The 22989-nt window shown below is 39.2% G+C and overlaps 1 protein-coding gene across 1 annotated transcript; it reads left to right on the top strand.

Moving 5' to 3' along the window:
• Positions 1-1300: 1300 nt before the first annotated feature.
• LOC123774260 (zwei Ig domain protein zig-8) lies at positions 1301-20895 on the top strand. Its single transcript, XM_069307750.1, has 8 exons — positions 1301-2312; positions 6374-6504; positions 11396-11473; positions 16020-16152; positions 16725-16790; positions 18629-18801; positions 19451-19580; positions 20450-20895. The coding sequence occupies exons 1-8, from the start codon at positions 2234-2236 to the stop codon at positions 20686-20688; spliced, it is 1029 nt and encodes a 342-aa protein (XP_069163851.1). The 5' UTR covers positions 1301-2233; the 3' UTR covers positions 20689-20895.
• Positions 20896-22989: the final 2094 nt, after the last annotated feature.

The raw sequence follows: 22989 nt of genomic DNA, 5'->3' as shown, positions 1-22989 counted from the left end.
ATATAAATATTTATATATATATGAATAATGCCCAGCATTCCACTGTGCTTGTCGTCATGTGCGGGAATGTGGAATGTTGTGTGTGAGTGTTTTTGGGTAATTGTTTTCACTTTTATTTAAAAATTTGTTTGTGTAATTTGCAAATTTTCATGCACTCAGCTGTAGTGAATAGTTGTACTGACAGAGTTAGATACTAGCTCCTAACCCTGCCTTTCAGTCTCTTGGTCAGTTTCATTCCCTTTGAATCTTGTCTTGATTATGAAGCAAGTTATTTAATAATTATGAAAGATTTCCTATTGCTCTGTTCGCTTTGTTTTGACTAACGCTACTGGTGTTTTTTCTGGCTCTTCTGTGCCTCCAGCTTCCTCCAGGAGTCCTGTTAAATCTCCTTTTGGACACTGCCTCCTCATTCACTGTATTATTCCACCGGACCCCTCACCCCTCCTTGAGTATTTAAGGGTTGTAGTTTAGATCAGGGATTATTTAGGGGCTCCAAGACGTCAACCTATTCCCAGAGTAGCTGACCACTACAGGAGTAAGACACTAGTCTCCGGAGACAAAGGGTCTCTTCCCTTTGAGTTCGAGAACAGGTATCCTTCAAATCTTACATGATGAGTTTAGCTACTCAGCCAGGATAAGCCTATACTTGCTTAGCTAGAATTAGTCTATAGTTCATCAGCCTGGTCGAGACTATAGCTTCTAGGCTGAGATGAGCCAGAAGATTGGCATGAGATGAGCCATCATCCAAGACTGGCATGACTCCAAGAGCCTAGTTCTTCAGCCCGGATGGTCTTGGATCCTCAACCAAGGCGAGACTGGCTCCTCAATCTGGCTCCCGAGCCAGAATAAGCCAGATGGCTCAGCTGGGTCTTTCCTTCCTGGCCACCAAGAAGACGTGAGAGATGATTTCCCTTGTGGTAACCCAAGGGTTCATTATGCTATGCCGCTTCTATTATTTCTTTGTCGTTTTACATTTTTAACAGAGTGAATCATCTTGGTCTTAATCCTGAGAGTTTTCGTGTCAGACATTATTTTATACCGTCGTTTACAGCAGGAATTCTGTTCTTCGAATGTTAAATATCACTGAAATTTCCGCCTCTTTCAAAACTAAATGAGACACTAAATACTCTTACTTGCAAGCAAAAAGAGTATGAAATTAAAACAGTTTTTGGTTAATTAAGGAACCGTGCGTATATAATCTTTGCATTAAGTATTTCTCGGGTGAAAATAGTTCCTCCTTGAAAAAACTGAACAAAAAATAAGCATTGACTAAATAAAATCATCTTTATTTGCAGCAAAATATTTTTTATTAATAAATATGTTTGTAACATTGAACACTATTAAAATAAAATAAAAAAGAATCGGATGGAAAAATCTGTGAGAAAAAGGGTGAGATAATCAGGAAAGGCAGAAAAAGTTGCGCCAGTAACACGAGCAACACCTGGAGCACGAACAATACCTGCAGCAGGAACAACAACAGGAACAACACCTGCAGCAGGAACATCACCAGCAGCAGGAACAACACCAGGAGCAGGAACAACACCAGCAGCAGGAACAACACCAGCAGCAGGAACAACACCTGCAGCAGGAACAACACCAGCAGCAGGAACAACAACAGGAACAACACCTGCAGCAGGAACATCACCAGCAGCAGGAACAACACCTGCAGCAGGAACAACACCTGCAGCAGGAACAACAACAGGAACAACACCTGCAGCAGGAACATCACCAGCAGCAGGAACAACACCAGCAGCAGGAACAACACCTGCAGCAGGAACAACACCTGCAGCAGGAACAACACCAGCAGCAGGAACAACACCAGCAGCAGGAACAACACCTGCAGCAGGAACAACACCTGCAGCAGGAACAACACCTGCAGCAGGAATAACACCTGCAGCAGGAACAACACCAGTAGCTGAAGCAAAACTACAGCAGGAGCAACATCTGTGAGAGGTCCAGCATCCCCAGCAACATCTGCCACAGGTGCAGCATCCCCAGCAACATCTGTGAGAGGTCCAGCAACATCTGCCACAGGTCCAGCATCCCCAGCAACATCTGTGTGAGGTCCAGCATCCCCAGCAACACCTGCCACAGGTGCAGCATCCCCAGCAACATCTGTGAGAGGTCCAGCATCCCCAGCAACATCATTCACAGGTGCAGCATCCACAGCAACATCTGCCACAAGTGCAGCATCCCCAGCAACATCTGTGAGAGGTCCAGCATCCCCAGCAGGATGTGCAGTATGAGAGTTGGTAACCCTCACAGTGTTCGGACTCTCTGTCTAACCTGCTGGCTCCTCTGGACCTCGCTCGGTAAGTTCCCTTTTGTTTAATATATATTTCACGAATTTAGTATATAAGAAGAATACATTTCAATACAGTACCAATAGCAACCAAATCTATATTATTATTATTATTATTGTTATTATTATTATTATTATTATTATTATTATTATTATTATGTGTTAAATATTTAACTTTGCTGCTAAATGTATTAATACAGTTTAAATCATTCGCATTAAAAAAATGTTTATCAGCAAATATAAAGAAATACATACAATTTTGTGTTTAAAATAATTGTTTGATGTATGAATAAATATTTTTACAATGATTGTACGAATGATAATAATAAACTAAAGTTACAAGTACATATAGGAACAACTTGGCTTACACAAATATTGAAATTACTGAACAACAAGAGAGAGGCGGTAAGATGACATATCCTTAAGAGGTAAATGCCTACCAGATTTTAACCAAATTGTTAGAACTAAAACACAATAAGATAATTTTTTTAATATTTTCCCACTTTTGAACCACTTTTATATAAGTGGTTCAGATAGCTTCAGCTATCACTTCCTTATGTCCGGTCGTGATGGTCAAGTGGATTAAGGCGTCCTGTACATACCAGTTGCGTTGCTCCTGGCAGTATGGGTTCGAGTCACTTCTGGGATGTGAGTCTTCAGTTGCATATAGTACTGGGGACCATTCAGGCTTGTTCGCATATATATATATATATATATATATATATATATATATATATATATATATATATATATATATATATATATATATATATATATATATATATGAAATGTTTCTATTTTGAAATCACAAGGGAACGCAGACAGTGTGTGTGTGTATGTGTATCACCATCATCATCACTATCTTCCTCTTTGTCCTCCTGTCCATCACTTTGACTGGACGGTAGGACGACGATCTCGCTACATGCAGGTCGGCGTTCAATCCCCGACCGTCCAAGTGGTTGGGCACCATTCCTTCTTTCGTCCCATCCCTAATCCTTATGCTGATTCCTTCCCAGTGCTATATAGTCGTAATGGCTTGGCACATTCTCCTGATCACTTCATCACTTTATGGACCTCCAGCCTAACATGCTCAAAAAACCTAATGCTCTCCTATCCCACGTCATAAATAAAACTGGTCCCCATATGTACTACGGTTGACATAGTTTAAAAATAGTCCAAAAAAGCCTCCCATTTAAAAATCCCTGGGGCACTGTGACCTCATTCTCCACTATTTCGCATATTGCACCAACCCATTTAGTCAGCGCTGCACCCATTTAGCACAGGAGCTCCCTCTCTTACCTTCTGACCTTCTCCCACCCCTTCAGAGTACTCAAACTCAGCGAGAGAAAAAAAAAGTCTTTCTTCCCCCCTCACATTTCCAGAGGTCTCACGCGACACGCACTCTACATGTCATTATATTCACTCATACATCAATGCATCGTCTCTATTTAATATGATGATGGTAAAATTATATATAATGCAAACTACATACATGAAAAAGTGAAAGTGATGACTTGATATAAAGAGTCCTGGATGGACAGAAATGTCATCATGCAAGAGTCCAGGATGGACAGAAACGTCATCATGTAAGAGTCCAGGATGGACAGAAACGTCATCATGTAAGAGTCCAGGATGGACAGAAACGTCATCATGTAAGAGTCCAGGATGGACAGAAACGTCATCATGTAAGAGTCCAGGATGGACAGAAACGTCATCATGTAAGAGTCCAGGATGGACAGAAACGTCATCCAGTAAGAGTTTAACTACTTAATGTTCTTGGGATGAGCGTTCTTCTATTGGTGAGTTCTCTAACAACGCTCCAGAAGATAACATGTTATCTACACTCACCTAGATTGAACTAGTTCTGCATTGATATACAGATGCAGAACGCCATATATGTCAAGTTTATTTGGAGTGAAATGAATATGGGTTATTCGAAGTTAATATTTAGTATCCCAGGTCAATAAAGTTTAGGGAGGCTCAACGTCCACTTTCACCTCTAAATGTTTTAGGTCTTGGTCATACCTCTGCCTGATTCAGGTCTTGGTCATACCCTTTCCTTATTTAGGTCATTATCACTCCCTTTCCTTATTTAGGTCATTATCACTCCCTTGCCTAATTCAAGTCCCTGATATTCCTTCTGCCTGACTTTGGTATATCGCAGTCATTCCATTGTTTGATTCAGGTCTCAGTCACGCCGATAACTGAATAAGTTCTTGGTCATTCCCTGCCTGATTCTTATCTTGATCATTCCCGTCGCTGATTCAGGTCTCTACCTTTCTCTAGCTTGATTCAGATTTTGGTCATTTCTCTGCCTGAATCAGGTCTCTATCATTCTCCTGCTGCATTCAAGTCTCGATCATTCCTCTGTGCGCTTCATGTTTCTATCATTTAGGATTATCCTAGCTAAATATCAAGTGGATATCGCAAAGTTATATTATTCTTGGAGTTGCAAGTGATTTTATTCCTTCCCAGCTTAGAACAAACCTTGCCATATATGTAAAATTAATAGTTTCTCTCATAAAACCAATTTATTCTCTTCCCCTACTGTTCCTATTTCCTCTTTACTTTCTAAACTACTTCACTCAGAGATTTATTCCGCTTCCGTCGCACACTCTGAAATCGCCCCTTCCCAATTACATTACTTTTTCTTATATATCCGTCAGTTACCAAGCAAGTCTTGCTCAGACTGTGTTATATACACATAACAATTATACTTCCATTTTCATATATATATATATATATATATATATATATATATATATATATATATATATATATATATATATATATATATATATATATATATATATATATAAATCTCCAAAGCTCACAAAGTATCAATGTAACATGATATAAATATATGCATAAAATACAATTGAGTAGAAGCGGTATAATATTCACGTTTAATAATGCTAAAGATTTATAAAAATGGTGAAAACGTTATGCGAAATGACCAAACGCGAGTCAACTATATACACAAATATGAACAAAGTTTAATAACTTGAATTATTCAGTTTCATGGGGAAACTTTCAATGAAGAAAAAAAAGGAAAAAGTTGAAAATTAATTGTTAGTTATGAATTGCTTATATCTCCATGCCAATGGGAACTCAATTATAAGCAAGTGTGTTTAATGTGAACTGCTGTTTATTACTATAGTTTAGAATTGAGATCATGGTCTTACAACCGCGGGAGGGTTATGAAGGCCTATCAACCTCCGAAGAGTTACATATTAAAACCGCCAAAAAATTTGCTGATCTAACAATTGAAATATTTCCCTCCTTAACATAGTTTGAGTCCATGACTATAGTAAACTCTCTGGATAGGTTTACCGAGAAGTGGAGTAAACCTCTGGGTGAATATCTCCTTCTTAAGCTATTATTGATATATTTGTCACCAATATGGCGTAATCGCACCAGACAGTAAGTCTCAATTATGAGGTTTGAAATAAAGACACCCATCCCCACTCATCTGAAAATAAAGGAGATGACGACGTTTCGGGTCCGTCCTGGTCCATTATGAAGCAGTGTAATGGTCCAGGTAAGACCCGAAACGTCGTTACCACCTTTATTTTCAGGTTGGTTGGTTGGGTGCTGTACGCAGGTAGTTGTGAATAGCAATAAAGGGTGGTCTGGTTATTTGGTAACCAGAACGAACTCCGCCACCTCCAAACCAATTTCATCAATATAGGATTAATTGTGTTCATATAATTATATTATAAACACATTAGCGTTGTTGTTCTTGTCTTGGTAAACTATTATATTCCATTCAAATTATAGTTCATTTTGGGATAGATCTCATTAGCCGTTTGTGAAAGTGAATAAAAGTGGTTAGAGCTGATAAATATTAGATGTGAGTGATGGTACTCGAAAGTACTCTTTCAAGTTAGACCAAAGCTGTTTGTGGCTTCCTGAGGAAGGTCAGTCCCAAGGGGTCCTCGATACGACTGATATGTTTCGTATTCCCAGCAATGAGAAACAGCAACACACGTGGGTAGCGGCGTCTTTTAATGTCATGTCCCAGTGCCTAGAAGGAGGAGGAGCATTTATCATTCATTCATTTCCTTGTAGGAGTTAGCGACGGGGCCGGGGGGTTACCGGCAGACGGACCCAAGTTTGGCGGTGGACAGAGCCTTGTGACCGTCTTCCAGGGACAGACAGCCAGGCTACCCTGTCTCGTGCACAACCTCAACGACAGATCTGTGAGTACTAGTGTTGCGTGGAGGTGAGTATTGACGTTCTTGTCTACGTGTGTGTGTGTGTGTGTACGGGTGTGAGTGTACTCACCTAATTGTGCTTGCGGGGGTGGAGCTCTGGCTCTTTGGTCCCGCCTCTCAACTGTCAATCAACTGGTGTATAGATTCCTGAGCCTATTGGGCTCTATCATATCTACACTTGAAACTGTGGTTTCAAGTGTATTCTTCCGCTCTTCCACATGGAAGAGTGGAAAAACTTTTCCATATGGCTGAATGGAAAAACTTTTCTATATTTTCTGTTCTATCCTGCATGAAAAATAAAGTTTAAGATGCTTATTTTAATATTTTTTTCTTCTCACATATATAAATTTTATCTTGCCATAGAATCACATAGTCAAAATTCAAGTATTTCTCCCTGGCAAAATACTTGAGCTTTGATAGATATATTCAAGTCAACAATTTTGACACTTATTTTGTGTATTTTGAACGAAAGTTAACTTAACTTTACCTAACCTAAATAGGCCAATTATCCTCAGTACTGCCTAAAGTTAAATTCAACCCATATTAAGTAATACCTCAAGTAGTCATTCAAGTGTGTCAATATCCTAATTAAAAAATTATCCCAATTAGATTTCTTAATTAGAAAATTGAATTAATTAGAAATTAATTTCCTAATTAGAAAATTATCTTAAAGATACAGAGAAATAAAAACGCATAATAGACTAAATCGAACAATTCTGCCTGAAGAGTACAACGTAAAATTATTGCCAAATTAAAATGTGTTGAAGAACAAACTCACTATAGGTCTTATCCAGAATCATATAAATAAATACGAATGGTATAGCGTAATACAGATGTAATATTTCTAAACAGGTATTCACCGCTGTTCCGTAAGGATGGCAGGACGCGTATAACCTAGAATGTAAACATTATGCAGTCTATTGTCATGCACAACTCACGGATGCATGAACTCACTTAATGTTACTCTCCACTGAAAGACTCATTTTCCTTGGAAATTCACCTTATTATCTGGTAACATGTCCTCAGCCCATTCACGTGCTGTTGGTAAAGTGATTTTTTTCTAATATTTCGTACAGGTTCTGTCAGTCTCTCTCTCAATCTCTCTCTCTCTCTCTCTCTCTCTCTCTCTCTCTCTCTCTCTCTCTCTCTCTCTCTCTCTCTCTCTCTCTCTCTCTCTCTCTCCCTCTCCCTCTCTCTCTCTCTCTCTCTCTCTCTCTCTCTCTCTCTCTCTCTCTCTCTCTCTCTCTCTCTCCAGTATTGTTACTCGACGTGAAGGTATCCAGTTCATCAGGAACCCCTCTCACGGGAGCCTCTACGTCGCTCCCTTCGGGGTGTTGACCAGCCTCCCACAACACGTAATTTTCAGAGATACCACAATGGATTCAGGCGCGCCGCGGGGTGCATTGTTGAAATTGGATAGACAATTGCGCGCGATGGCTCAATGCAGGAGAAGTAATGCATCGGAAATTACTGGCGGAGATGGAGGGAAATGTTGGTGAGGCTGTGGAGAATCATTTGGGCATAATGCAACCTTAAGAACCTCAAAATTAAACTGCACCTGATTGAATACATAATAAATAATATAATGTCTCACCTGAAGGTGAATAAACAGCTCCGTTAAAATATTAATTTATTATGAACGAAATAAGGCTTTATAAACATATATATAATAATTGGATAATTTAAATTAAGTAAAAAAATATAGTCTTTCTACGGTTCTCGATATCTTTATGTAGAAAGACTAGGACCATAGGAATTGCGATAAAGCTCTTAATGCATCTGCAAGCTTAGAGATTGTTCCATATGCGAGTCAGCCTAGGAATGAAAGATCGCTGATGGAGTAAAGTTTTTGACTATACAATCCAACAGCTGATTATGCAATTTTAATAACATTTGAGAGAAAAGAAATACCACTAAATAGTGAGGGATTAAATAAACAGGTCTATGCAATAAAAATATGTTTATTATCTCTATGTGTTTGTTTTAACTTTCTTAACTAAAGTGAAATTCTATTATCGATTTTTTACTGTTTTTTGCAATTAGATTGCTTCATTACACATATTTTGATAATTTTATTTATATGAAAACAATAAGCTTAAATTAACACTGTACACAAACACCACACAGACACATGCTACAGTCACACACACACACACAAGCAAAGCACAGTGTATGAACTCCCAGGACACTCACACATAAACATGCTCTGTGTATGCCTCCAATGGACATTTCTACACGAGAAAAGGACATACGGGAGACGCCCACAAATAAGAAAAATATCTGGTGGTGGTAACCCACAACCCACAAACCCTAACCCACAAACCTTTATCCACAACCCACAAATCTTAATCCACAAACAACACACAACCGGTACAACCATCACATACCCATGCTCCTACTCATATTGTAATCACAGATTGAACAGAAAATCCTTCACATATCTGATTTTTAGCCTATGATGTCCATGTACCGTACATACTGGGCATCGAACCATACCTCTCCTCATGTTACACGAAGGCTTGTCGAGTGGGCTCCCTCACAGCCCACATCCCAGCCAACACTCGCCAGCTTCCACGGTATAATCCAGCCATCCATCATATTATTTACCCTGAGAGCCACAAGCAAAATACTCACTGCCATTTCCAGTCCTGCAGATGAATGGGAGCAGAAATATTTTTATCAGTTTTCGTGGCGATTTTGATCTGGCATTGACGAGAAAAATAAATATATTTTTAAAGAACATCGAGTAGTATGTCAGGGTAAGCGGATTTTCTTTCAAATGTCGAGATATAAAGGTTGATGTTTGTATCCATCGGCGTGGGAATCGTCGTTCTTTAGGCGTACCGGTGCCCGATTTGATGGGTATTTAGGATGCTGTTTTTATGTTCTTCCTGTTTTTTCATGTCATTATCATTATATATATATATATATATATATATATATATATATATATATATATATATATATATATATATATATATATATATATATATATATATATATATATATATATGTCGTACCTAGTAGCCAGAACTCACTTCTCAGCCTACTATGCAAGGCCCGATTTGCCTAATAAGCCAAGTTTTCATGAATTAATGTTTTTTCGTCTACCTAACCTACCTAACCTAACCTAACCTAGCTTTTTTGGCTACCTAACCTAACATTACCTATATATATAGGTTAGGTTAGGTTAGGTAGGGTTGGTTAGGTTCGGTCATATATCTACGTTAATTTTAACTCCAATAAAAAAAAATTGACCTCATACATAGTGAAAAGGGTAGCTTTATCATTTCATAAGAAATTTTTTTTAGTAAATACATTAATTCAGGAAAACTTGGCTTATTAGGCAAATCGGGCCTTGAATAGTAGGCTGAGAAGTGAGTTCTGGCTACTAGGTACGACATATATATATACATATATATGTGTATATATATATACATATATATATATATATACATATATATATATATCCATATATATATATATATATATATATATATATATATGACAATGTCAGACCACGAAGGAAAAATGAAACAGGAAATTTCCTTAAGTACTTTCGTATATTAAATACATCTTCAGAAGGTGTATTTAATATACGACCTGTATCACCTTCTGAAGATGTATTTAATATACGAAAGTACTTAAGGAAATTTCCTGTTTCATTTTTCCTTCGTGGTCTGACATTGTCACATTCTTAATCACGTGTTTATTTTCGTGATATACACACACACACACATATATATATATATATATATATATATATATATATATATATATATATATATATATATATATATATATATATATATATATATATATATATATATATATATATATATATATCACACACTTGCCAGAACACGCAAGTAATATTTAAACAAATTGACTACTACTTCTATGAAGCATCGAATCCTGACCCGCCAAGTGGCAGTCTAGCATGCTAACCATCATGCCATCTAATGAAAACATATTGATCTGGTGGTGGAGTGATAGTTAGCATGCTGGACTGCTACTTGGCGGGACAGGGTTCCATGCTTCATAGGAGAAATAGTCAATTTGTTTATATATAAAAAAATTTTTATATAAACAATATATATATATACATATATATATATATCCATATATATATATATACATATATATATATATATGGTTGTGGATGGGTTTACGGATCCCAAATGTGGACTTTTTACTGGACAAGTCGAGGCACTTTGATACTCTATATTCTATAATTTACGCAAATAAACCTCGAGATTATAGTAGTGTGAAATCAGTTATTGATATATTGTTTAATCGCTTAGTACGGATTCTAGCATGATACGAACATTTCCACAGGAGTGATTTACTGTTGTATATATAGTTTGTTGAGACAGTGTCTTGTTGCAATTTTTTTGGGGAGGGGGGGAGGGGGGATATTCCTGCGCGGGCCCTAAGCTTCTGACTGGCCCACTATGTGTTGCTTGTTTCTGTTTTACTTGGGCGGAGTATGAGTATTTATGACTTGTATGGTTGCTTCAGTTAGATTTTGTCCCCAAGTGTTTAACAACTTCTTCTGCTCTGTTTAATCCAAGTTGAAATCTTAGTGGGTTTGTAACTGCACTGTGTTAGCTAATGTTCGAGTGGTCTGTCGGGCGTTTCTCGCCCGACATTGGGTAGAACATTGACTTGCTACGGCCCACAATTGGTGATATTTCTATAATTAAGACTCCGTTTCTCACAATGGCTTTTTGTCTTCAGTTTCGTAAGTACTTTTTTATCCATTAAAGCACTAGTCCTTTCCACTCTTGCTTGTTTCACCATCACATGTATTAGAATCGTGTGCCGGGTGTGTGATTAGTTTAAGGTTGGGCCTACCATGCTCTTTTCTCAACAGGTTACTTGGCTGAGGCGACGAGATCTGCATATCTTGACGGCAGGACACCACACATACACAGCAGACCAGAGGTTCCAGGTACGTGTATTGACTCTATATTTCCCTATTATCACACTGACTGCTAGCAACGTCTCTCTCTCTCTCTTTTTAATATTCCGAGGTTACATATAGGACACCAAATCATTCCCCCAGTAATTGATTTTCTGGTATATTACTTCCCCACCAAAGATCTTAAGGTAGATAACTTCCCACTTGTCTTGTGTTAGATAACTCCCAACTAAATATCCTGAGGTTGATTTCTCCACACGCCAAACGAAGAAATTTCAACGTTGCTACAACGTTCGAACAAGTTTTAACACCTAACACGTTGTAACAACCTACATAGCAAGTTGTAACAACGTTCTAATACGTCATAAAAACGTTATAACAAGATGTAACAACTTTGTTACAAGTGGTAACAAGGGAATCAGTGTTATGACCAGCTTGGTCAGTAACCGGGTTCTTTCTGTTAACGTGTCTTATAACCTCTTCTTCTTGATCTTACCCCAAGTTGATGGTAAGTTTTCAAGAACTTGCTGTGGCAAGTGGAAGTGCAAAGAATATAGGATAAACAGTACACAATTACACCTTCACCAATATATTATCACCATCACCAATATAGATATATTATATCTCTAAGTATTACTACACATATTTACACTGTGTCGCTTTCACTCAGGACACACAATAGATCGACAGTCTTCATCAAATCCTGGCAAGTCCACTACGTCCAGGTATACGTCGTTCACATTCCATGGCAATCACTGGCGAGTTCACCTTCCTCAACATGGGCCAGTCCACACACTGTATCGTCACGATGTCCCAATGCCCCACATCCACTCTCCAGAAACTACACTGACAGGGTTTCAGCAACACACTCAAAGGAGTCTCAAATAGTCACGTACATGGGTAGCTAACACCCAGTCAGAAGTTTCTAGCAACGCACTAGCAGCACTTCTCAGCAGACGAGCACTACTGTTGTCTCGTAACTCCTCTGGGCCAAATCTTGGGTACGTCGGTCCATACAACACTGCATAAATCCAGCAGCTAACACACTGCTACTACCGACGGCGGCCACTTTGCCCACTCACAGGACCAAGTCAAGAGTTCTGGACAGCCCAAGGTGAACTGCCCTCAGCGCAATCGCCTCCTTACGTCATCTCTGTGAACATAAAAAGTCATTAGCTAGACAGACAGTATATTGGGTGACCTTCGGATAACACCCTGCCACCGGGGATTGGAAACTGTAATTGCTTTCACAACCTAGATGGCATTGATATCATTACGCCACCCACCAGAGGTCATCATCATCGACCTCACCTTTTAACTGAGGTATGAAACAGGAGCCTTTCACCGACGCCACGCCACCGCCAACAGATGGCGTAGTCTTTGCTGCACCCAATACCTGGGAGTTGGAGTGCAGGTCCGTAGATGGCGCAGAAATCGCCACCCTTCATTCCAGCAACGGTGTCCATACCACAACACATAGGGACCGTTATGTTGAGTATGAGCAGGGAGGCATCACTTAATGATCGTCTATTTAATTAATCTTCCATTCAAAGATTTCCAGGTAAATCATACCCTCACCAAATGATCACCAGGTTAATAACTTCCTTAAAAAATGGTCACCAGGTATATTTCTCCCCAGTAGAATGATCACCATAGCGATATCTCATCCCTCACAATGATCACCGAGCAGGGTGTCCTACACAGGCATGGATCATGCTACCAGATATCCGTACTCAATATACACTGGTCACCAAGTAAATTATTTATCTCACAAACACTAGTCACCAAGTTGATTATGGTACCCCATACGCACCTATCAGAAAGTAGATTATTCATCCCACACACACTGCTCACCAAGTAGATTATTCATCCCACACATACTGCTCACCAAGTAGATTACTCATCCCACACACATTGCTCACCAAGTAGATTACTCATCCCATACACACTTCATCAAATAGATTATTCATCGCATTCACTGGTCACCAAGTAGATAACTGGTCCCACAAACACTGCTCATCACTCATATCTTTTGCCCAGTGCACATTGGTCACCAAGTGGATCCCTTACCCAATACAGAATGACCTGTTTCCTGTCCTATCGGCTGCCCGTCTCCTAGCTGTCAGTTTCCTGTCCTCTCGGCTCCTAGCTGTCAGTTCCCTGTCCTCGAGTCCTGGACAGTCGGCCAAGTTCTGTAACCAGGCAGTTTCATATCTAATTTCTGCTGTGCGATGAGAATTCTTGGCGCCTTTAATATGACATTATTATATAGCCAGCCCGGGTAAAGGAGATACTCGTAATTCCTTTACTTATTACGAAACATTCTTGCTTTCATGTGTCTTTACTTCCTTTAATGAGATCTCAATGTATCCACGAACTCATTTCTGGCAATATGTTACCAAGGAAAATTATCGATTCGCTGTTGTAATATGTAACATGATCTTCACTTTATCCCATTTTAACTATGAAATGCAAATTTGTTTATGAATTTCTGATATGATGCTTAAGTTGGTAAATATTGGCGAATCTTGACCCACTAATGTTTGTCCTGGGTGTCAAATCCTCAATGGAGATAATTTACAAGGACATCACACTGGTATGGATGCTCCCTGTCTGTAGGAATCTGTCGTCCTGGGAAAAGGACAGGCCTTGGAGGAATGGTATATATTTAATTCCGAACTTCCGACGATTCTACGCTGCTAAATGAATCAGTGAGTGAGAGAGAGAGCGATGCCTCTCTGGAATGACAGGCGGGAGGGGCGAGTGTGCAAGTTAGGCAGGAGTGATGCTGCAAACATTATCTGGAACCTGCTATTTCTGTACTGAAACATGGTTGTTATTGCAAGAGTGGCAGCCATATGTTGTCAAGTGTTGCAGAGTGACACTCATCTTGTCAATGCATGTCACAGGGTGTCCATTTCATATTTATACTTGTTCTGCCGATTTGTTGCAAGGGTGGCTGGATACCGCCTGCTGATGTGTTGCTCTGGCAGTCACCTTGTGTTTATGTGTTGCTAAGGCAGTTGCTTCTTGCTGCTGGACACTGCACAGAGTGGCCGCGTCCTATTAACTCTGAAATACCCGATTTCCTTCGCAACACCTGATGCCGGCACAGTTGTCGAGGAGCGAGAAGGCAGTAATGACCATTATTTCCCGGGAAAATTGTTCATAATGAGAACAAAGATTGACTCTATAATACGATATTCATGTAATGTTAGGAAATTAGTTATTATATCGTACCAATTTGATGCAACTACGCTTGGAATTTAATAGTTTACGAAATTCCCGAGTTTGACTTTGTCATTAGAGGTCATTACGTAGGAGCTGCAAATTCCTCTGGACTTTTATATGTATATATATTCCTATAGAATTCAATTGTGAATTGAACAGGAACGTGATGTTAACATTTTTAACTTCTTCTTCCTTACGTGGAAGTCGTATAATCTGTAGTGAAGACTGTCACGGCAGAGATTGAGAAGGTTGTTAATTGAACGGGAATAACTCAGCAGATCTTGGATAGAAGAAGTACGCCGGTCGAAGACTGACCCAGAGTAAGTATGCAAGTCGTATGAACAAATCCACAAGGGCCGTGACGAGGATTCGAACCTGCGTCCGAGAGCATCCCAGACGCTGCCTTAATCGACTGAATCGTCGATTAAGGCAGTGTCATAATCGTCAGATTGGCATCCTCGTCACGCCCTTGTGGATTTGTTAATTTGATGCATCACGCAATTGTGATTTCTGTGTGTTATGCATGTCGTAGACTGACCGAGAGTAAGTATGCAGATCGTAGACTGAGAGAGAATATGCAGGTTGTAGATTGACCGAAAGTAAGTATGCAGATCGTAGGCTGACTATGATAGATCGAACGATTAGAATAACGAACATTGAGTAAGACAAACTTTCTGATTATAAACGAGATATAATAGATGAGTTTCATGGTGGAGAAGACATAGCAAACTAGTCTCGTAGTTTAAAACTAGTCCCGTAATTAGGTTAATTGTTTACAAGGAAGTTCCGTAACTAGAAAACAGCATCAAAGCATCACGTGCCCTCAAAGAGGAAAGAATGACGACTTTAAACTTAAGAATTCTCAACATACATGAACCTCAGCACACAAATATGAAGCAATGAATCAAATCTCCGCGTTACTCGCTATTCACTAGCAAATACACAATTACCCTCATGAAAAGTACAATTGGTCACTTCTGCGTCACCCGTTTCTGTAAGCAGGTGAACACTTCTGCGTCACCCGTTTCTGTAAGCAGGTGAACACTTCTGCGTCACCCGTTTCTGTAAGCAGGTGGACACTTCTGCGTCACCCGTTTGTGTAAGCAGGTGAACACTTCTGCGTCACCCGTTTGTGTAAGCAGGTGAACACTTCTGCGTCTCGCAGATGGTGCAAGTGGTTACTTCCGTGTCTCACAGACGGCGCAGTACAGCTGGTTACTTCCCTGTCTCACAGACGGCGCAGTACAGCTGGTTACTTCCGTGTCTCACAGACGGCGCAGTACAGCTGGTTACTTCCCTGTCTCACAGACGGCGCAGTACAGCTGGTTACTTCCGTGTCTCACAGGTGGTGCACTCTGAGGACAGCGAGGAGTGGACGCTCGTCCTGAGGTTCGTCCAGCTGAGGGACGCCGGCGTCTATGACTGTCAGGTTAACACCGTCCATAAGCTCTCTCGCCCCGTCACACTTACCGTCCTCGGTAAGTCACACTTACCCTCCTCGGTAAGTCCAACTTACAGTCCTAGGTAAGTCACGCCTCACAGTCATCGGTATGTCACACTTACAATCCAACGTCACAGTTCTCAGTAAGTCACCTTGAGAATGAAGAGAGGTGAGGAGCTTACCTTCTCGAGGTTACTGAGAACTTCCCTGCACACTTATTGATCGGAATGAACTGTATTCACCAGCCCTGAGCACGGGTGATAACCTCCACATACAGTAGTTACCAGCCCTGACCACGGGTGTTTACCTCCACATACAGTAGTTACCAACTCTGAGCACGGGTGATAACCTCTACATACAGTAGTTACCAGCTCTGAGCACGGGTGATAATCTCTACATACAGAAGTTACCAACCATGAGCACTGGTGATAACCTCCACATACAGTAGTTACGAACCCTAAACACGGGAATTAACCCACATACACAGTAGTCACTAACCCTCAGCACTGGTGATAACCCCAACATTCACATTGGCCTCGCCATGGGCAAAAGGCATTCTGCGGTTTGCTTATTGTCCTGAATGCTAACATTATTTCTTTATGTTGACAGACCCGAGACTCAGAGGAACCAAAACGAAAGTCTTCGTGGCAAACAACACTGCCTCTACCAAGGACGGTTAGTACCCAGTATATTTGTTTACGTCTGAATATATATATATATATATATATATATATATATATATATATATATATATATATATATATATATATATATATATATATATATGTATATATATATATATATATATATATATATATATATATATATATATATATATATATATATATATATATATATATATATATATATATATATATATATTTAAAGAACTCTGTAGGGTAAGGCAGGTCCTAGTCAACAACGGCTTCTCCAATGGTTTCGTGGAAGACATCATAAGAAGGAAAGTGAAACGCCATGCAACCTCTGAAGAAACAACTAACTCAACACCTATACCCCCTATTTGACTATTTTTCAGGAACTTCTTTACCACAGCCCATAAAACGGAGAAAAGGGTCCTGAAAGATATTGTCAGTAGAAACGTTATCCCCTACAGACAAAAATCAGAAGATACAACTGACGATTTACTATAAAACCAGAAAAACGACCAGCCTACTCATGAGAAACTCTCCACACACAAAGCAGAACGCTTTAAAAGAGACAAACGTCGTTAATGCCTTCAAATGCCCTCTTGGGGACTGTAAGCCTAAAAAAAACCAGTATATAGGTAAGACAACAAAATCTCTTTCCAGGCGTTTAACGATGCTTAAGCAACAGGGCTCCATTAAGGAAAATATAATCTCTTCCCACAAACAAACCATCACCAGAGAAATCTTAGCAAACAACACAGAAATCATCGATAGATACAGCGATAGCAGGCGGCTAGACGTCTGCGAGGCACTACACATCAAGAAGTCAACACCAGCAATCAACAGCCAATTAATGCTCAACTATATTCTACCCACTTCAAGACTCCGCTCCAATAAAGAAGCATCAAGAAATATGGACCAATAGGCTTTCTACAATTACTTCCATTCATTACCCATTGTTTCGTGTTCTGTCTTGTGTTAGAATTTAAAACCCATTTAATTCCCATTGTTGAAAGTTCGTTTTCACCTCATCCACCTCACCCAAATGTAGATATAAACTCAAAGATGTGCAAAGCTCTATTCAGTTTCAGTTGTGTGTTTGTATACTAAAGTCTTTGAAAATGTAATAAGTTTTACGAAACGCGCTCAAGTGTCGCGTCAGACTAGAAATGAAAATGAATTTTGGAGAATTGCTCTTTGGATTACCATCAACAGTGAAAAGAAACATAAGATAGAGAAAATTCGTGTTAGAATTATTAATCTTTCTTTTTCGGTTATATTTAATAATATATGTCTACAGGAAAGATTGCTACCAAAATATACTAATGAATATATATATATATATATATATATATATATATATATATATTACAGTCTTTATATATATATATATATATATATATATATCCGAAACCTCCCCACCCTGGAAGGATTCAAACGAAGACAGCCAGAAGCACTATGCCCTTCACCAAAAATTGAGGCATTTCGATGAAACATCTCAACCCAAGTTGACCACAGAGTGCTGTCGAATGTTGAGCAGATAGTCTCACGACTACCAACATTTTTTTTTACAGTAGTTGTGGTCTAGCGGCTAAGGTTCTAGATAAGCCAAGGTGCTTAGTGCTCCTGGCTGTCTGGGTTTGAATTCTTCTGGGGTTGTGAAGTTTTTAATTGCATATTGGCCTGAGGACCATTCAAGCTTGTTCGCATATATATATCTGATCAAATCGCCTTCATCAGAACAAGATAAAGAGATTTGATTTGTTGATCTCTATTTTGTTCTGATGATGGTGTATTGAGCCGAAACGTGTTCTTCATTCTCAAATTCTTCAAATGCTACTGCCAGTATTACGTTTTGTCGTTCAGGAAACCTTAAGGTGGAGATCTTGGGGCCGCGGGAGTTGTACATCGAGGAGGGGTCCTCTCTCACCCTCACCTGTCTCGTGACCTCACTCCGCGGTCCCTCAGCCCTGGTCTACTGGTACCATGACACCAGCCTCATCGACTACAACTCCCCCAGGGGCGGCGTCAACCTCAAGGTGAGTCCCCCAGGGGCGGCGTGAAGGTCAGTCCCCTAAGGGCGGCGTGAAGGTGAGTCCCCCAGGGGCGGTGTGAAGGTGAGTCCCCCAGGGGCGGCGTGAAGGTGAGTCCCCCAGGGGCGGCGTGAAGATGAGTCCCCAAGGGGCGGCGTCAACCTCAAGGTGAGTCCCCCAGGGGCGGCGTGAAGGTGAATCCCCCAGGGGCGGTGTGAAGGTGAGTCCCCAGGGGCGGCTTGAAGGTGAGTCCCCAGGGGCGGCGTGAAGGTGAGTCCCCAGGGGCGGCGTGAAGGTCAGTCCCCCAGGGGCGGCGTGAAGGTCAGTCCCCCAGGGGCGGCGTGAAGGTCAGTCCCCCAGGGCCTGTGTCCACCTCCAACTGAGTAACCCTTGATACCATGTCAAGTACAGTATTATTTTTGATACCTCATCTGTGAATTCTAAATTGCCAGTTAGGCTAATGTTCACTTAAACCAGAGAAATAAATCATTCTGGTCCTTTCATTCTAGAATATCTATTGATCAAGTATACCTTCATATCTTATAGCCTCTTGTATCTCCAGTCTGTTTCTCTAATATGGTGACGTAGTGTCCTGAAGGACCTTGTGCCAAAGGTCTTCTGGAAGTCGAGAAAATGTAGCCAACCTCTTATTCAGATCGACCAAAGACGCGGAGAGACGACCACAAGGATGCTGGTGTCATCGGTGGGTCCAGGAGACTCAGGCATGTATTCATGTGTGCCTGATGGATCACATCCAGCGACCGTGCTAGTACATGTACAGGGAGGTGAGTACTTTACCCAAGTACTGTGCTAGCACATGTACAGGGAAGGTTAAAACCTCGACCCACCATAATTTAGATTTATGTACACTGGAAGGTACATGTTTAATAAGTAAAAGCGATAATATGTTGCGTCAAATATTTGGTTACCACCCACACGAGAATGAGAGAGAGTGAGAGAGAGAGAGAGAGAGAGAGAGAGAGAGAGAGAGAGAGAGAGAGAGAGAGAGAGAGAGAGAGAGAGAGAGAGAGAGAGAGAGAGAGAGGGAGAGAGAGAGAGAGAGAGAGAGAGAGAGAGAGAGAGAGAGAGAGAGAGAGAGAGAGAGAGAGAGAGAGAGAGAGAGAGAGAGAGAGAGAGAGAGAGAGAGAGAGTAAGTATGTAACCCATAGTAAAGATTTGATCGACACAGTTGTTCACTTTTATAGATCACTGAAATAAGATAATAACTTAAGTAATATTTGTTTCCAAAATTCCTCGGAAAATTTGTATATTTTTCAAATGAAAGAAAGAAATTTATATGTCTGCTATAATATTAATAGATATAAAATTAATAATAGTAATAATAATAAAATTAATAATAATAATAAAAATAAATTTAATAATAATAATAATAATAATGTGATTAATCTTAAAATGAAATTAATATTTATAACAATTGTAATAATTATGATTATTATTATTATTATTACAATTATTATTATAATCATTTATATTATTCATTATTGCTTCAGTAGGATGAGATCGAACTAATCTGCGATCTACCTAGATACTATTCGTTATTGTAATTATATTGTGAATAATAATAAATATTACTTGTTTATTGAGTTTGAATAATATTTGCAACAACGCCAATGATAATTGTTGTTCCTTGCAGGCAACCACGAGGCTGCCATCCAACAGGGCGGCCTCAACCCCAGCAGCTGCTCCTTGAGGCCGTCTCCTTCACCACTCTTCCTCCTCAACCTCAGTCTCCACCTCACACTCGCCAGACATCTGCCTCCAGGTTACCTACTGGGTGTTCTCCTAACCCGGGACAGCGCCCGTCTCACGCTGTCTCTTCTGTCTCTCCTCCTTCTCTCTTCCTTCGTCTCACCTCCCTCGTTCCCTGCGTGATATAGCGAGTCGGGTCTCACTTCCATCCTCTACTGTTTTTCCTATATTTGGGACTCACACTTCAGTGGGTGGAGTCCCTGATTTCGTCCCCACCACGTTCCGGCCTTAATTATGGGAGAGTTCCTCTGATTTAACACTTTTCTCTGATTTTGTCCGCTTGTTCAGTAAATTTCTTGCGGGACCTGCTAAAGAATTTTACTGCTTATCTTTTCGAGTATATTATATATATATATATATATATATATATATATATATATATATATATATATATATATATATATATATATATATGTATATATATATATATATATATATATATATATATATATATATATATATATATATATATATATATATATATATATATATATATATATATATGAAATTGAATGAATAGAAATCAAATCAAAATGTTTATCAGGTAAAACTACTTACACATAAAATGAGTTACAAACATGATGTTGGACTTATAGATAGAGCTAGTACATACAATACCTAAAGCCACTAATACGCACAGCGTTTTCGCAAAGTATGTGTAAATTTAATAAAACAATTTATGTTGCCGTATCTATTAATAATTCATAAAGTATTTCTTTATGAAAAATATGATTTATTTCAGATGTAATTGTTAAACAAAAGAAGAGAACAAACAGATGACTGTAATATCAGCTTGGCCAGGTACCTCTGTCATCAGCAGATAATCATGTCATTGAATCAGATTAACGAATTCGAATAATCGTTTACCTGATTGAAATAATTTAATCCTAATAGACCTCATTTATAACCATCAAATTGATTAGTGTGTTGATGTGGGCCCCATTAACTATTGACATCTAATGGGAAATTATGTTAAAGTCTAAATGATTGTATTCATACAGTAGGAGGCATGTATCCCATATGGCATTAAAGATATCTATAATATATAAACAGAGAATAGAGAGCATAAATTTCCCATTGATTCTATGTAACAAAAAATATACCGAAACCTGTATATGTCCCCGTTGCTTGACGTGTAACTTTACAACTAAGCAAAATATCTATGAGGAAGTTAAAATATTTTTAATTCCTTAAAATTATATTACTAGAAAATATATCACAAAGTTTTGGAAAATTAAATTTGTACTATTTTGTCCAGTAACTAAATTATTGTTTTCATTATTTATTTTATATCCTTATGTGGATGCAAAATTACAAACACACACACACGCACACACACACAGACACACACACACACAGACACACACACACACACACACACACACACACACACACACACACACACACACACACACACACACACACACACACACACACACACTGATACTAAGACCCAGACACAGACAGTACATTATATGTATTAATAAATAGAGATATACGACCTGTGGACATGTCTGTAGGGACTCTGAGCCACGAAGAAGAGAAAATGTAGCACCTCTGGTAGTCTTTTGTGCGGTCGTATTTTTTTATGGAAATCAATGCTCGGAATTCACACATTATTGATACTATGTAGATTATGATTTACATTTATATGTAATGTATGAAATACCTTTACGATCGCCATTAAAATTTGGTATTATGTATATTGGTAAACTTTACATGAAATTAAATAAAGAAATACATTGTTGTTGTATTATATATCATTATTCTGTACTCTACCGGATATGTATATATATATATATATATATATATATATATATATATATATATATATATATATATATATATATATATATATATATATATATATATATATATATTTTATAAAATTCGTTTATTCGTTTATATATATATATATATATATATATATAAACGAAAACTCACACCCTACAGGAGACTCGAACCCATACTGTCAGGAGCACTATGCATCTGGCGTTCAGGACACCTTCTCCAGTCGACCACCACGACCGTTCAAAAGATGATGGTAGCGGAAGCTATTTACACCACCATCCCGACGACGCTCTGATGGTAATCTTGGGCATAGTATTTTATCAAATCACCTCATTCTCTGGGGCAACACGTGAGGAACACAAATGAAAACCAGCCTGAATGGGCCCCAGGCATACATGCAACCGAAAACTCACGTGTTCCTCTGCATTCCAAGGGCTCATTCCCTGGCTTACAGAGTGCCATAACCACTTACTCAGCCTTTGTCTATAGGGATAGGTTAGTCCTGGAGCTTATTATCTAAGCTCTATGCCTAACCATTCCCCTGCCACACTCGTGATGCAACTTGGACACAGTTTTTCATCAAATCCTGGTGCAGGTTCGGGCTCCACTGAGAGCTTCAATGTGTGAAAGCAA

This window comes from Procambarus clarkii, chromosome 61 (genome assembly GCF_040958095.1).
Source record: "Procambarus clarkii isolate CNS0578487 chromosome 61, FALCON_Pclarkii_2.0, whole genome shotgun sequence".
Lineage (NCBI taxonomy): Eukaryota > Metazoa > Arthropoda > Malacostraca > Decapoda > Cambaridae > Procambarus > Procambarus clarkii.
This window is presented reverse-complemented; position numbering and strand designations above follow the sequence as displayed.

Coding starts and splice junctions, on each gene's coding strand:
- LOC123774260 (XM_069307750.1), top strand. CDS start 2,234: ATGTGCAGTATGAGAGTTGGTAACCCTCACAGTGTTCGGACTCTCTGT. Junction 6,505..11,395: donor ACAACCTCAACGACAGATCT/GTGAGTACTAGT, acceptor TTTTCTCAACAG/GTTACTTGGCTGAGGCGACG. Junction 18,802..19,450: donor GGGGCGGCGTCAACCTCAAG/GTGAGTCCCCCA, acceptor CCTCTTATTCAG/ATCGACCAAAGACGCGGAGA.